Source organism: Nicotiana sylvestris, chromosome 2, assembly GCF_000393655.2.
Source record: "Nicotiana sylvestris chromosome 2, ASM39365v2, whole genome shotgun sequence".
Lineage (NCBI taxonomy): Eukaryota > Viridiplantae > Streptophyta > Magnoliopsida > Solanales > Solanaceae > Nicotiana > Nicotiana sylvestris.
This window is the reverse complement of record NC_091058.1, coordinates 6,786,486-6,803,665: the sequence shown is the minus strand read 5'-3', so window position 1 is coordinate 6,803,665 and position 17,180 is coordinate 6,786,486. Positions and strand designations below refer to the sequence as shown.

At 36.4% G+C, this 17,180-nt stretch overlaps 3 protein-coding genes across 7 annotated transcripts; 2 read left to right on the top strand and 1 right to left on the bottom strand.

The window, feature by feature from the left end:
- The first annotated feature begins 2,052 nt into the window (after positions 1 to 2,052).
- On the top strand, positions 2,053 to 3,594 carry LOC104225143 (F-box/LRR-repeat protein 4). Its single transcript, XM_009776917.2, has one exon. It carries the CDS (start codon positions 2,090 to 2,092, stop codon positions 3,476 to 3,478), a length of 1,389 nt encoding a protein of 462 aa, XP_009775219.1. The 5' UTR covers positions 2,053 to 2,089; the 3' UTR covers positions 3,479 to 3,594.
- Positions 3,595 to 6,753: 3,159 nt separating this feature from the next.
- Positions 6,754 to 7,077, top strand: LOC104225146 (cyclin-dependent protein kinase inhibitor SMR6-like). Its single transcript, XM_009776918.1, has one exon. It carries the CDS (start codon positions 6,754 to 6,756, stop codon positions 7,075 to 7,077), a length of 324 nt encoding a protein of 107 aa, XP_009775220.1.
- Positions 7,078 to 9,512: 2,435 nt separating this feature from the next.
- Positions 9,513 to 13,529, bottom strand: LOC104225142 (uncharacterized). Of its 5 annotated transcripts, none has more exons than XM_070167366.1 (12): positions 13,445 to 13,529; positions 12,347 to 12,612; positions 12,185 to 12,259; positions 11,914 to 11,972; positions 11,693 to 11,828; positions 11,524 to 11,620; positions 11,290 to 11,356; positions 11,091 to 11,189; positions 10,522 to 10,611; positions 10,267 to 10,421; positions 9,900 to 10,001; positions 9,513 to 9,808 (listed from the first exon to the last, which is right to left on the bottom strand). In XM_070167366.1, exons 2-12 carry the CDS (start codon positions 12,546 to 12,548, stop codon positions 9,652 to 9,654), a joined length of 1,239 nt encoding a protein of 412 aa, XP_070023467.1. In that variant the 5' UTR covers positions 12,549 to 12,612; positions 13,445 to 13,529; the 3' UTR covers positions 9,513 to 9,651. The 5 variants fall into 5 exon arrangements, with proteins under 5 accessions (XP_070023467.1, XP_070023468.1, XP_070023469.1 ...); XM_070167367.1 differs by lacking the exon at positions 13,445 to 13,529 and adding an exon at positions 12,691 to 13,384; XM_070167368.1 differs by lacking the exon at positions 13,445 to 13,529 and having other exon boundaries at positions 11,290 to 11,350; positions 12,347 to 12,657.
- Positions 13,530 to 17,180: the final 3,651 nt, after the last annotated feature.

Here is a 17,180-nt window from a genome sequence, read left to right as displayed (position 1 = left end):
GAAGATTAATAATAGTAATCAACAGTAAAGTTAAGCAAACCCGTGTTTGAACAGGTCTCAGCCCTCGAGTTAGAGTACCCTCGAACTGATTAGTGCAAGAACAATTAAAAATGTAACAAGCTGATGAACAAGAGTATAAGCGAGAAAGAGAATTATATTCCTTTTATGTTTGTCATCAATGTGTTTTACAAATGATTAGAACTCTCCTTTATATAGTAGAGGAATTCTACTGATGGTATAACTCTAATTGCAAAAGAAAATCTCATGATTAGCTAATTAACCATTTCTAATTTGATCAGTTCTAAGATTCACGCCATGATATTCGACTAGTCACGGATATCTTGCCTTTTTGTTATTGTGTTATCTTCGATTTTACTCAATGTATGTCTCATTTGGCTCCGATTGCTATTAGCCTCGATTTTGGCAGGTACCTTGATTCCACACTATGTGTCTTATCCTCGTATTTTAGTGTGTTCTATTACGAAGTTGTCCTTTGATGCAACCTCCCGGTCTCAGTCAAATAGTAAAATCGGGTGGGCTCGGTTTTAGTCGTATACAGATCTATTGTCTCCGTTCATCTTTTGAGCCGAGGATCTCCCGGAACAGCCTTTCTACTCCTTCAGGGTAGGGTTAAGGTTTGCGTACACTTTACCCTCCCCAGACTTCACTTATAAGATTTTACTAGATTATTGTTATTGTTCATTAATTTAGATTCGTAACGATTTTCCTTTCCTTTTTTTCACCTTATCCCTCATCTCCAAAAGATATTTACTATTTTTTTTTGAATAAAGTATAAGTTGGGTTGAGGACAAAAAGAAGAAATTTAATGATGCAAAAGGCAAGAAAATTAGTACTCCCTTCGTTCTAATTTATGTGAACTTGTTTGATTAGGCACGTAGTTTAAGAAAAAATAAAATTTTTTGGAATTTGTGGTCCTAAACAATTCAAAAAGGGCTCCAGAGTATTTGTGTGGTTATAAAAGCTTTTCGCTAGGGGTAAAATTGTATGTTTAACCAAAATTATTTTCAAATTAAAAAGGGATCATTCTTTTTGGAACGAACCAAAAAAAATAAATTCACGTAAAGTGAAACGAACGGAGTACTTAGATACAAAAAATGAACGGTCTAACAAACGTGCCAACGTAGCAAACGTGGTGGGCGATAAAAGATGGAGACAAATTCGATGCAAACAAATAAATAGTAGGTGTAGTTCCCGTCATCGCTTAGCATATTGCACGCGCCTTTCTATTTTTGTTATGCTTTTTTAATCTAAGCACAGCCTAATTCGTGAACTTTTTGTTTTTCATTTTCGCCAAATTCATTTTTAAATAATCTTTTAAATTTTAATTTTCTGTCAATTCAAACTTTTATTTCTGTAGAATAATTAATAGTTAACTACTTCAGCTAAGATGGAGTAGTAGTGCAGAAGAATTTAAGTAGGTTTCAATTTACTTTGTTCTCACTTTTGTGTTCCAATTAAGTATCAAGAGATGCATTTATCACTTTTCAATTAGTTTCCTTTTTCGCTATTGAAAATTGAAATTACTCACTTTGGTCCTAAGTGATATAATGAGTAGGAGAAGGGTTTCACTTATTATATACAGTATACAAATATAAAAAAATTATACTATCACGTTCTTTAAAAAAAAAAAAAACTACAATACTTATTCGCAATGAGACAAGTAACGTACTACAACAAGTTAAAACAAAATGAGAAGATAAAATTCGTATAAAAAAAGGACTGCCCAATGCATAAAGCTCCTGCTATATATATTAAGCAAATTAAATCCAGAAGTGAATAATGAGAAATGCATTTGCTTCACTGCAATAACTTGGCATTGTTCGTGTCTTCCGCGTCAGAGAACTGCTCCCTTTTTTAAGTCCTTAAAAAAAGAAACAAAAAAGAAAAAACAAAAGATAGGGAAGAAAATTATAACCAGAAAAATACATCACAACCAAAAGCAAATGAAAGCTAATTTTAAAAATATAAAAAAATAAAAAATAACGAGTGGTAGGTAAATAAAGCCATCTCACAGCTAAAACTATAGAAATCAGTTGATTTTTTGTGTCTGCAAATTGCAAAGTACAGAATGGATACAATTCTATGTGATGAACTTCTTCAAGAAATATTCCGCCGCCTTCCACCGCCGTCCTCCGCCGCCGTTTCTTTAGTCTGTAAGCGGTGGCTTTATCTTCTTCGCTCTTCAACTACTTCTCTTTCTCTCAGTTTCATTGAACCCCCTTTTATTCCTCTTTTTACCTCTTTTCTTCGTTTTTACCCATATTTATCTACTGTCTCTGTTACTATTACAAGCACCTTAGATTCTTCCGATCATTTACTGTTTTCAATCTCTTCATCTTGTCCTAATCTCAAGTACCTTAAATTCTTATCTGGTCCTCTTTCTCATTTTTCTCTTGTTTCTCTTTCTGCTTCTTGTCCTAATCTTGTTTCTCTTACTGTTACTCTTTTTAGACCTTTGAATTTCATGTGGTTGGCTTCTTTTAATAAATCTCTTAAAGAATTATCTGTTTACTCAGCTGGGGATTCAAGGGAATTGGATTTTGTTGACTTTTCTGGTTCTTGTGATTCTGAGTTGAATTTGGAAAGTCTTTTGTTGTCTGGAATTAAAGCAAGGGATAAGGGTGTTAATTTTTTATGGAGAAATTGCAAAAAGGTGAGAAATTTAAAGCTGAAAAGCTGTGAAAGTGTTGGTGATCAAAGTTCTTTTTTAGCATTTCTTGAATATTTGGAGGGTCTTGAAACAGTGGAATTAAGAACTTGTAGAGCAATTGTTGATGGGGTTTTGTTGAAACTAGCTGAGAATTGTGGTATGTTGAATTCTTTGTTGATATATGATGGTGGTAGTAAAGAGGGGTTACTTCATTTCTTGAGTCAAAGCAAATGTTATACTAATTTACAGAAGCTTGATTTAAGATTGCCTCTTGATCTTGATAATAGTCATTTCATAGCTGCTGCTGAAAATTTAGGGTTTTTGAGGAGTTTAAGGTTACAAAGTTGTTGTCTTGTTACTGGTGAAGGGCTAAAGATTCTTGGAAATGCTATGGCTAATGGACTTGAAGAATTGGCTTTGATAAATTGTGATGTAGTGGAAAGAGAATCTGGTTTGTTGAATACATTAGGACAGGATTTGAAGAAATTAAGGAAATTGGACTTGTCTTTTAATGACATGTTAATTGATAAAGAACTGATATCAATGGTTGTGTCTTGTAACAATTTGAATGAATTGAAGTTAAGGGGTTGCAACAAGTTGACAAATTTAGCTATAGTTTCATTGGCTAAGTGTTGCAAGAAATTAGAAAGTGTTGATGTAATGTATTGTTGTGGGATTGAGGCACAGGCTGTTGAGTTATTTGTGTTGAATTCACCAAAGTTGAGAAGGTTGCAGGTTGAGGAAAATAAGGTTTCTAATGTGGTCAGGACATGGGCATCAAATAAATTCATTGAAATTGTTTACTGAGAATAAATTTAGCTAATGAAATGCTAAAGAGAGCTACTTATTATTCATAGCAACTGCTGAAAAAGGTAGCATTTGATTACTTCTCATAAACTCTGTATATGTATCCTTTGTAGATTTCATTGCACCAAGGGTCTGCGCTCAGCCCATTCCTATTTGCCCTGGTGATGGATGCACTGACTCATCATATTCAAGGGGAGGTTCCATGGTGCATGCTATTTGCTGATGACATTATTCTAATTGACGAGACAAGAGGCGGCGTCAACGAGAGGCTAGAGATTTGGAGACATGCTCTTGAGTCTAAAGGTTTCAAGTTGAGTAGGACGAAGACGGAATACCTCGAGTGCAAATTTGGAGTTGAGCCGACGGAAGCGGGAGTTGAAGTGAGGCTTGACTCTCAAGTCATTCCCAAGAGAGGTAGTTTCAAGTACCTTGGATCGGTTATTCAGGGGATCGGGGAGATTGACGAGGATGTCACACACCGTATAGGGGTGGGGTGGATGAAGTGGAGGTTAGCGTCGGGAGTCTTGTGTGACAAGAAAGTGCCACCGTTACTAAAAGGTAAGTTTTATAGAGCAGTGGTTAGGCCTGCCATGTTATATGGAACTGAATGTTGGCCGGTAAAGAACTCACACATCCAGAAGATGAAAGTAGCAGAGATGAGGATGTTGAGGTGGATGTGCGGGCATACAAGGATGGATAAGATTAGGAATGAAGATATTCGAGAGAAGGTGGGTGTGGCCCCCATGGAGGACAAGATGCGGGAAGTAAGACTCAGATGGTTCGGGCACATTCAGAGGAGGAGCACTGATGCACCGGTGAGGAGGTGTGAGCGACTGGCTGTAGTGGGCACGCGGAGAGGTAGAGGACGACCTAAGAAGTATTGGGGAGAGGTGATCAGACAGGACATGGCGCGACTTAGGATTACTGAGGACATGACCCTTGACAGGGAATTATGGAGGTCGAGCATTAAGGTTGTAGGTTAGGGGAAACTTGTGAATATTTCTACAGCACAATAGAGTGAGACTAGCCAGTTAGGAGTTAGACTAAGAATGTCATTGGTCGTCTATTGATGCAGGGCTTTACCTGCTAGTTTTACTATACCAGCCATCTATTTCGTATTTCGTATTCTGTATTTCATATCTCTTATATTGCTGTTATTTTATTATGCATTTTTATGGTACTAATATATCGGCTCCTGTTGCTTTTTTTGAGCCGAGGGTCTCCTGGAAACAGCCTCTCTACCCTTCGGGGTAGGGGTAAGGTCTGCGTACATATTACCCTCCCCAGACTCCACTTGTGGGATTATACTGGGTCGTTATTGTTGTTTGTTGTTGTATATAAGGTTCGACCTAAAAAATCTTCTCGAACTTAGCATTTGGATTCACCACAGGTCTATTTCAGGATATTACACTCATTATCTTAAAAATTTTGGCAATGATTTTAATGCTGGGTCTGAAAAATCATATCGCCCAAGCACATTGTATGATCAATCATTAAACAATTCATAAGCTCGTGGGAAAGTCTTCCTTCTTAATTTTTTAATTTTTTGGATAATGAATTTGTCTAATGAATGAGATATTGGCTTTTTAGTGTGACTAGAATGGACTTTTCGGATAAATGGACTTTTTCTTAGAGTGGCAAATAAATGGACCTTTCCTTCTTGTAACAATCTGACTCTACTGTCTGATGCTTAAATGGGTTCGAGAACAGGGTCTTATTGATGGATTAAAACATGGGCCAGGGCCCGGGAGCCAGTCCCACTAGTGATTGTATCAGGGGATTCTTACATAAATAGCCGGCTAAATTTACTATTTACTTTTCCTAGCCGATACACATAGATTATATACTAATTATATATAATTATACATATATTATATATGGATCATATATATATATATTATATATCCTCCGACTATTTTTAGTTTAAGCGGTTGAGTGAACAGTTATTTAGGTTTTTTCTTCTTGTATGTTTCAATTACTCAATCAGGCTTTTAACAGGTTAAATATACAAAAAAATATGCTGATTATGTATAAAATATGTATGTTATGTTTATATAATGCATTAATTTACTTAAATATATACATTTGCCACCTACACAAAAATTTACTCACTTATATTTCTTCGCATATAACAAAAATAATGTTCAAACAAACGACAAACTGAAAGAAGTATTCTATAGCTGACTTAAATTGGTTGATACATATAGATACTTCTCAAATCTCAAAATTCTAATGTTTTACATGCCTAATATTTTTATACATATATTATTAAATAAGTTCAATTGATTATTTTTTATTATTCATATGAAAATAAAATTAAATATACTCAAATTATCCAATATGGTTATAGGCTCATTCCAAAACCTATGTATTTTGGCCTTACTGGAATCAGGGGCGTATCTAGGCCTTAGGGGATGGGTTCACGTGAACCCATACTCCTCTTCCTAAACCATATATAATAATATGTATATTTTTTCAAAATTACTTAAATATATGTACATGCTTAAAGACTCCTATGGTACAATAATTATTGAGTGCACCTCTAAGAATAAAATTGGCGGTTCAAATTCCAATTCGGATGTTCTTGTTTTCGGCACAAAGCATACATATATACATGAATACAGTAAAAATTTAAAAAGAATATAATTTTAAATCTATAATTTCAAAACTGTAGTAAGTTCATAGTTAAAGACTAAAGTTAAACACGTGATTCTAGATCTACCTTTTCACAATGGTGCACCCGTTCTCTTGAAATCTTGAATCCGCCTCCGAATGGAATCCAAGAAATGGGAAGGCAAAAAAATTCAAGAAATAATGAATAGGAAAGAGGGGTAAATTGGAAAAACGAAAAGTTTTAGGCGGGAAAGAGAGCCGTTGCCTTGCAGACACCAAATTCTGGCGCCAAAATCTAAATTTTCGACTGGGTTTTAGCTGACCATTGCCCGAAATACTACGGGCATCCCAAAAAATCTTTCACAATTTTCTTATTCTTATCAACTCCTCTTTATAGCCTTATGGTTTATACAATTACTAGCATATTAGTTTAAGCAAATTAGGTTTCTCTATTTTCTCTATAAACACTGCCCTCCATTTTGCCGCCATCTCTTCTTTTTCTTCCATTCAAAATCTTTACATTTAGCCCCTTTTTCTTTTCTTTTGGATTCTTAAAACAAGAAAGACAACCCTTTTGTTTCATTCCTTTAATAGCCATTTTCTTAAGTTCATTACATTTTTTTTTTAGAAATAAGATTTGTTTTGTGTTTTTTGGGTTAGAAATGGGATCTTCAAAGAAACACCAAGTGGATAGAAGGAAAGAAGAAAGCAAAATGTGGGTAATTGCAGGAATAGCCCTTCGGCCAAAACTGAAATCAATAGCCACAAAAAAGCCCAATAGAGAAGAGTGTGAAGATGAAGAAGAGTGTTCAACAACTCCAACGGCAAGAAATTCAAGGATACCGGAAAAACTTCCATGCCCGCCGGCTCCGGTGAAACGCCGGCCGGTATCAGTATGTAATTATGATGGTGCTAGGGAATATTTTAATCCACCAGATCTTGAGTCTATATTTATTATTCACCATGTTCAGAGACCAACTTATTAAACCAGAATTACTATAGGGCTAAAAAATGGAGTACCATTTTGTATTGAACTAGAAAAGAGGCCCTTTTGCTCTTGTTCTGCTTTTCTTAATTTTTTTTAGTAGCTTAGGCTGTTAAGTTTAAGATAATGATAATGTAATATACAGAATACTCTACTAGATATAGTCTCAGTAGATTAGCTAGTGTAGTTTAGTTCTATCTATAAAATTAAGTTCTCAGTATTATGACCCTTTGCCTTTTGGCTTTTGTAGTTTTGTTTGCTCTTGTTCTTTTTTCCTTTATCTATAAGGATTATGTTCTTCCTCATAATGCTTCACTGAGTAATTAAAAGACAAAACAGTAATGTACTGTGAGAATTCTATGTGGGATTTAAATTGTTTGGTACATATTCGAATTCATCGCTTTTGATAAACAGTACTTGATGACAAAGAAAGCTTACCTTTCGTTTGATTATTGAAATGCTTTAGGGTAAACTTTGCTGTATGTTAATTAATTCCAAACAGCCCACTTAATAGCCCGTTTGGCCAAGTGACAAAAATTACCTTATTTTGAGAAGTATTTTTGGGGCATTTGCATCTATACCCGCTTTTTGTGTCACATTTTAACTTGTGTCCGCTTTGCAAAAAAAATTGCGCTTTTTCGCATATTCAGTACACGGGGCTGAAGTAGCAAAGGCAATCACGCAAAACTTCAGCATTCTAGTAGTCGGACTTGAAGTTCAACTCTAGAGCTGAAGTTTTTGTTTTGTAACTGTCGAACTTCAGCTCTAGAGTTGAAGTTTTTGTGTTGTAATTGGGAAACTTGAGCTCTAGAGTTAAAGTTTTTGTGTTGTAATTGGGAAACTTCAGCTCTAGAGCTGAAGTCTGAGGGAATCACTACTGTTTTGGTGTTTCGCGGTTGATCAACTTTGATGTTGCAAGTACATTCACCTAAATATACAGATGATCTCGGATTCCAGAAATATTCAGCAAACTTGAAAAGGTTGAAAAAAGTAAACAAAAAAAAGGTAGAAAGATCGATGATAAGCTATAGCGTGCAAACCTATGAAAAGAAATATGATGGATAAGTTGCAGGTTATAACCTGTGCAAAGAAAGTTCGAAAGAGAAAAAGCAAAAGATATTGTAATCGTTACCGAAAGGGGTTGACTTCCACAATATGCTTTAAACTAAAAACCAAAATTTTATATGAAAATTAGAGAAAAAAGAGAATAGGGTTTGCGCTGAGAAAACTAGTAAAAGGAGATTGGTATGGAGAGATCAGGAAGAAAGTGTGCATTTATATAGTATCACTGCATGGGAAGAACGTCCTAAGGTTCTTAGCTGAGATTCTCCTGTATATGATTCGAGAGAGTTGCAAAGCAAGGAGGAGGAGAAAGGGGCTGAAGTTTTTTAAATAGTGGGTACAAATTAAAAGTTTTAAAAAAAATGGGTATAGGTTAAATGAGGGCGACCAAATAAGGCATTCCGTGCAATTTTTACGTATTTTTTCTTCTCAAAAGTATTTTAGTATTTTTGGTGAGAAGCAGTTTGTGTTTGACTAATTAATTTAAAACACTTCTGAGCAGCAATTAGTGTTTCGCCAAGCTTTAAAAAATTGCTTTTAAGTGTATTTTTCTCAAAAATGCTTTTAAAAAAAGTACTTTCGAAGAAAAACTACTTTTTCTGCTTCTCCAAAACTGCTTTTATTTATCCTCAAAAATATTTTTTCTTTAAAATCTTGGCCAAACACCTTAATATTAAAAAAAAAAGAAATCATTTTGCCTCAAAAGAAAATCGGCGACACAGGCTATAAGTTGAGATAGTAGAATATTATTACTTTTTTGTTAGCGTTTTTGGAAGAAAGTGACGAGGAAGTTCTCTTAAATCCTAATTATAGTAGAATATTACTTTTTGTTAGTGCATGACGACCTAATTAAAGGTAATTAGTTTAACTTTTACACTTATCATACATATTACCTGCTATACGACAAACAACAAAAACCCATTATAATTCCACTAACGGGGTCTGAGAAGGGTAGTGTGTAAGCAAATCTTACCCTTATCCTAGGATAGAGAGGTTGTTTCCGATAAACCCTCGGTATACCTCCCTCCAAGAACTCCTCATCTTGCTCTTGAGGTGACTCGAACTCACAACCTCTATATTACCTGCTATAACATGTTAAATTAAACTGTAGATAACGTAATTTTTATTTTATTAGAAAGAAAAGGGCACATTAATAATTTGCATCAGTAACAAAAATTGGAACCTTCATTTGTCAATATATCCTTGTTTAGTGATTGGATTGACCTAAAACGAAGCTCCATTAATTAAAAAGCAGAGTTGAATTCAGTAAGTGTGACTGTGATTGCTTCATTGGATTCTTTAAAATGACTTTTTGAATAAGTAAGTGTCAATCTTTTCCCCATTGTTACCTTCTGGGAAGCAGCAGCAATCAGATGCAACCTAAAGAATCTCTTTATATTAATAAAATAAAATGTTAAAAGCGAGATAAAAAGTAGTTTACACAAATACTCCTATGTTGGACGAATACACTTCTATAGTTAAAATGTACAAATATTTCAAAATGTCCATTGTGTTATTCAGTTTCCACCCCATCTTCACAATCTTTGAGATGTTCTTTGAGGCTTTGTCCAGGTATTTCACTATTCCATGTTGAATCTGTTTCTGGCAATGTATATTCGTCAGGTTTGAGCGACAACTGAAATTCAGGAAGATCTGGCAATGCTCGACCTCTGCTTACAAAATCATCATATATAAATGTAAGTGTTTAAATTTTCAGGCATAACAACAAAATTTCATCAATGTGTAAGATGTAAGCCTTACTTTTCTTGATCCAAAAGGTAGCCATACATCTGAGACTTTCTGGTAGCCGTTTCGGGAACTTTTTTGTTTAAATGTTTCATAACACCCCATGGTGGAGGAGTTCTGTCGCAGATAGACAAACATAAGTAAGACAACAAGGAAAGTTTAGTATAATAGTTTGTAACTTCATAACAAAGTAGGAATGTTCTTTGTTTAAAAGGACAGCCCGGTGCACTGAGCATCCGCTATGCGCGGGGTCCGGGGAAGGGCCGGACTACAAAGCTCTATTGTACGCAGTCTTACCTGTATTTCTGCAAGAGACTATTTTCACGGCTCATGACAACAACTTTTCTTTGTTTGCAATGTAAAAAAGAAGAGAGATACAAACCTTGTCACAGGTTCTGCAAGGCAAAAACTTAATGAAGCCTTTTTGCTTTCTGTAAGTAATTCTTCTGCTGCGAGGAAACAACACAGTGCACTAACGTGGGATGAAGGTTCTGTGCCCTTGTCGACGATTATACCATGGTAGTAGTAAGCTGCAGCCTGATTATGCCATTAACATATATGAGCAAGAAAAGTAAAATAACATGAAAAAAAAATTAACAAGAAATTAACAAGTTTGGTACAAAAAAAAAAAAGAAACCTTTGCTTCAAGATACTTCCATTTGATGAATAATATATGCTTTTTCGCTGTTCCATTGAAATTATTATTTCCAGACAAGCAGCAAAGAGCCTGAAAGAGCCAAAAAAAAGAAAGAAAGAAGTCCAAGATTAACATTGGTGATGTGCAATTGATGGAGTGAACAGTCAAAACTGTGACGCAAACTTTGACGGAAGATAGTAAAGCAAACTTTGAATGACGATACATCAGACAATAAAAGAGAAATATACCAAAAGAGACAAATATTTAACGTGGTTCGGTCAATTTGACCTACGTCTACAGCAGAGATGAGCAATTCACTATATAAACAGAGTACAAAACATCGAGGAAACAACTTCAATCCTCAGACTTGCACTATATATAAGCCTCAATCCTGGTGTTTCAGATTTCCCAGTCTTGTTATTCAGGAAGCAGGAGGTGGTATAATGAACAAGCAGGAATTGTCAAGTTGACTTAGAGTATGTTTTTTTTTTTTTTTTGGGGGGGGGGGGGGGAAGGAATATCTAGCAAATAAATCAGCATTAATAAAGAGAAAACACAGTTTAAAGTACCTGTCCATAGTAGCTTACTGCTTCACATGCCAGCCTCCTCTTCACTGATAAAGTTGCATTCTGACTTTCAAGAGCCAAACCTAATTGAATTTCAGTTCCCTGAGATATCGATCAAGCAGTGTCAAGAATCAGTCAATGGATTTTATTGTGTATAAGGAAACAAAACTTGTATTCCAATTAATCGACGAGTAACATATACCTGGGCTAGTGCTTGGTTTGATGTGGCTTCAAGAATACTCCGATGCAAATCTTTAGGCAATCTGTTCCTGGTCAAGTTAGGATAACCTAATAAATATGACAAAGATATATATATATATATATATATATATATATATATATATATATATATATATATATATATATATATGTGTGTGTGTGTGTGTGTGTGTGTGTGTAAAAATAAGACAGAAAAGCTGAACATATATTTACATACTTAACATCAGGTGGTAGGTGGACAAGAACATCTTGAACACAGAAATCCAAATAACCTGCTGTTTTTAGCAGCAAATCAACAGCATCCCTCATGCAATCTGAAAAGGAAACATTGTTGATCATCGCTGATCACATTTTAAGGTTAAGATTAACATTAATAACTACAATACCTCCGGATACAACACGTTCAGTCATAGCACTGTCTTTTGGTATTAACTTCATATTTGCCTCTACTAATGTTAACATTGCCATCATGTGGAGAACAGACAGTAATTCAAACCAGGAGTTTGCTACCGACATTTCCTGCTAATAAAAGATCATAAAGCTTGTCAACAAATGACAACCACTCAACAGATACAGAAATTCAAGAATTGATAAAAAAATATTGAACCTCTTGCCCATCTTCTAAGTTTCTCCACTTAAATCCAATCAAGTCTTGAAGCCCAAATTCTGTAAAATGACATGATCATCGATTAGCACCAAAATTGTATGAGTAACAAACTATACAACAACAACAACAAAAAATCCAGTATAATCCCACAAGTGGAGTCTGGGTAGGATACTGTGTACGCAGATCTTACCCATACCTAGAAAGTAGAGAGGCTGTTTCGATAGACCCCCAGCCAAACTATAAAGTGCACAAATTTGAAAAGGGTGCAGACCTTTTTTAGTGAGGCCAACAAGAAGAGACAAATACTCCTCGAGAGCTTGTTGTAATTCATCGATAGCAGAAACATCTAGCGAACGTATACAATGAAATTAATCAAAAGATAGGATACAAGTGATATTCAAGCATAAGCAGAGTTTCCATTGTTAGTGCATACCTGTATCTTGCGCGATCAAAACAATCTGATTCCTTATAGAAGTTAGTCTATCAACAAGATCCTTCGGAATCACACCCTTAAGTGTCCTCTGGAGATCACATTGAACAGGAACGCGCATTGAAGGGACGAAAATGCTGACTTCAGGAATGATGTTCTTCTTCTTCTTTTTTCCAACCGCGTAGACAGAAACTGCACACCCCATTGTTCTTGAATGGGATTGATCTCAACTAGTAACATCCTATATAGGCATTGAATGTTGCAATATTCTGGCAATAGCAGCACATATGATCAGCTACAAGATGAAACTATGAAAAACATTGAACCATATATAATACTACACTTACTATTATGGGCTGCCAAGTCATGTTGCAAGCATGGCAAAGGTGAATACAAAGATGGACTACTAGTTGACTAGTAATATATTGATTAAAAAAAAGGGCAACCCGTTGCACTAAGCCCCCCGTTATGTGCAGGGCCCGGGGAAGGGCCGGACCACAATGATCTATTGCATGCAGCCTTACCCTGCATTTCTGCAAGAGGCCGTTTCCACGTCTCGAACGCGTGACCTCTTGGTCACATGACAACAACTTTACCAGTTACGCCAAGGCTCAGGGTCCGAGGAAGTGCCGGACCACAATGATCTATTATACGCAGGCTTACCTTGCATTTCTGCAAGAGGTTGTTTCCACGTTTCGAACCCGTGACCTCCCGGTAACATATCAACAACATTACCAGTTACGCCAAGGCTCAGGGTCCGAGGAAGGGCTGGACCACAATGATCTATTGTACGCAGCCTTACCCTACATTTCTACAAGGAGATCATGTTTCCATGTTTCGAATCCGTGACCTCGTGGTCATATGACAACAACTTTACTAGTTAAGCCAAGGCTCAGGGTCCGAGAAAGGGCTGGACCACAATGATCTATTCTACGCAGCCTTACCCTGCATTTCTGCAAGAGGCTGTTTCCACGGCTCGAACCCGTGACTTCCTGATCACATGACAACAGCTTTACCAGTTACGCCAAAGCTCACCTTCGATAATATATTGATAAGAACGGGACTATTTGCAATGTATTCTAATAAATGTTGGGAACTTACTGTCAATGCCAGGCTGCTAGTGTGGGCTGACATCTATTGATATCAGTATCACTATCACCTATTTAAGTGACTACAAAAATGCCACTGCCTATGAACTGTGAAGTGAAGGTTCCAGGATGGTTTAATATGCATATTATATAGTAAAAAGGACAGGGAAAGAGTTGCTAAATAAAATATATAGTGTGTACAATTATGTAAAAGATTAGAGATCTGAGATTTGGAAGCAAATGAGGAAGCTCAGGTTACGAAAAATGGTCACATGCCAATGCGAATACATAGGGGAAGACTTACAACTAGTCAATTATTTTAGAATAAATGCTACAGTATTGTGTTTAGACCGTAGTTAATGCTGTGATTTTATCTCTATCCAATAATATAATGACTCTAATCCCTATGTATCAGGCTATCAGTACTCGGTAGAAGTTTAAAGTTCAAACGCCATTATATTTATGGTGGATTTAGACTAAGGAAACTGGTTTTCTAAGGGAAAAATAACAACTTTTACTTTTACATAAATACACTATTGACCACTAAAATTTGACTAATCTCCTTTGCATGTATTTAGGGCAAAACCAGCTTCAAAACCAATGTTCTCATTTGTTTTGCGTGTGGGGACAGTAAGATATGTGATATTGGTAAAGGAAGCAAGATATACTTTCTTTCTAATTCATTAATAAAAGTCTCTAATTCAATACTCCCTCCGGTCCAAAATAAGTAATTTTTTGGTTTTTTTCCCGCGGTTCAAAATAAGTGATTTTTCCAGATTTCAAGAATGAATTAATTATTTGTTTCCTACATTGCCCTTGGAGTAATTAATGTTGAAGTATGTGGTAGGAGTGTTTATGTAAAGAGATAATAAAGATTAATATGGTCAATTTCATTGCTAATTAATGTTAAAAGATGAATTTCTTAATGTGTGTGAAAACAACCAAAAAATCACTTATTTTGGATTGGAGGGAATACTAAAGCTCTATATATATAATGACAAAGATGTGGATCGATTGGTTAGGAATAAGTTATGCATCAATTAATTCTAATATTTTTATCTCACATATAGTTTATGAGGAAAACAAAAAATAACAACCATACATTATACAACTTAATGTTGATTTTTATGTGACGAACTAATGCTAGATTTTATGTGGAGATTAATTGTCCTTTATAAGTGCCTCCGAGTAGGAACATAGGTAGAGATGGCAATTGAGGCGGAGGGACAAGTGTCACGACCCGAATTTCTCACCGTCGGAACCGTGATAGCGTCTAACATCACACTTGTCAGACAAGCCAACACTAGAGGTTATTTAGCCATTTCTTTCCATTTTTAATAATCATCACTAAACATGCAAAATGAAGCGAAATAAATGTAAGATGTATAGATATCGGTTTCGTTTACATAATACTTCTACCCAGAGATCTGGTGTCACAATTCACGAACACACTATGCTTTTCTACAAATATCAGTCTGAAAGAAATTATAACTATTTTGGAAATAAAGAAAACGGTAATGTAGAGATGTAGAAGGGGGCGCCAAGGCATGCAGTCGCCAGCAGGACTACCTTGGGTCTCCTAGTTGAAACTATCTGCAACTGACCTCTCGATCAGCCATTACCTGCTCCAAAATCTGCACAGAAAGTGCAGAGTGCAGTATTAGTACAACCGATCCCATGTACTAGTAAGTGCCGAGTCTAACCTCGACGAGGTAGTGACGAGGCTACGGCGGGGCAATTACAATATTACCTGCATACAGTATGTAATAAAAGCAGAAAGAAGGACAGGATAACATAAAGCAGTAACTTGCAAGAAATGAATACAGAACTCAAGTGTCTTGACACTATCCAGTTATAAACAATTCTTAAGTGATATGCAAAGCTACCGAATAACTTACACAGTAGAAGAAAGATACATAGACACATAAATTGATATGGCGCGCATTCCGATCCCACCATATATCAATATCAATATGAATATTTACCCTTATTACTCCATATCAATCCACCCTTATTCCTCCTGTTGCGGTGTGCAACCCGATCCCACCGTATAATAGCAAGTCACCTATATTCCTTCTCAATATATCACTCTTATTCCTCCTGTTGCAGCGTGCAATCCGATCCTACCATTTAATAGTAATTCACCCTTATTTCTCCTCAATATATTACCCTTATTTCTCCTGTTGTGGCGCGCAACCCGATCCCACATATCAACATAAATTACTCAATAAGTACAAAAATTTCACAATTTAACTCAAAACTCTTCACATTATTTAAACCTCAAACCAAAGGAAATGGAAAGCTTGTACATTATAAAACTTCACACAAATAATGCTACTCAGCGAAACCGATCCAAAATATACCATAAAACATCGACAAACCAACGTAAGCAAATAATATTAGACAATAAAACTACGGGGTAGCTACAACAATGAAAAATAATGTCTGACAAGTAGCAATTAAGCATGAAAATACCAGTAAAGCATGTAGCAGTTAAGGCAGGGAAGACTATATACTAAGAACGGGAAGAAAATAGGCAAAACAGATAAATTGGCGGCGCATAGGTACCCGTCATCTCACCTATACGCCACTCACATGGATTTTCACATAGCAAATAAGTCAAGGGTCCCTAATCCCTCGAGTTAAAGTTAGACACAACACTTACCTCGAGCCATATGCCATTCACTGCTCAATTACCGCTTTTCCTCTAGATTCCACCTCCAAACCACTCGTATCTAGCCATAATTAACTTAATAACATCAAAATATTGCTAAAAAATCAATTTCAATACATAAATTCAGGTTTCCCAAAATTTTCCCTAAAAAGTCAAAAATCGACCCCGGACTCGCTTGGTCAAAACTCGAGGTTCGGACCAAAACCCATTCACCCATTCACTCCCGAGCCCAAATATGTAATTAGTTACGGAATCCGACCCCAAATCGAGGTCTAAATCCCCAATTTGCAAAACCCTCCAATTCTTCCAAAAATCCCTAATTCTACCATGAAAGAACAAGGTTTAGGACTAGGAATCTAATGGGTGATGATAGAAATTGAAGGAAATGAGTTAAGGAGTACAAACCTATGATTTGGTATTGAATTCCCCCTTCAAAAATCGCCCTAGGCCGAGTTCTAGTGAAAGAGATATGAAATTTTGAAGAAATTCCTGTTTTTGGTCTGTTTTAAAATCACTCGGCATAACTTCTTCGCGTTCGCGAAGGGCCTATCGCGATCGCGAAAGCAGCGTCCCAAAGGCCTACGCGTTCACAAAAGGTAGATCGCGTTCGCAATGGCTTGTCCCCCCTGGCCATCGCGTTCGCGAGCCTTGGCTCGCGTTCGTGAAGAACAACCTACAGATCCCAGCCCACCTCCATTTACTCTACGCGTTCGCGTGATGCCAGTCGTGTTCGCGAATAGCAGACCCCCAAGTGCTCCGCGTTCGCGATCATGGCTACCCATTCGCGATGAACAAACCCTTCCCCAGCCCAGCTTACACTTCGCGGTCGTGAGAATGGCTTCGCGATCGTGAAGCACAAAATGCCAGAATACCAACTGCAGCAAAACACACCAGATTTCTTAGTCTAAAACATCTCGTAGCCTATCCGAAACTCACCCGAGCCCTCGGGCCTCCAAACCAAACATGCACGCAAGTCTTAAATTATCATACGAACTTACTCGTGCGATCACATCGCCAAAATAATGCCTAGAACTACGAATTTAGCACCAAATCATATGAAATTCTTAAGAACACT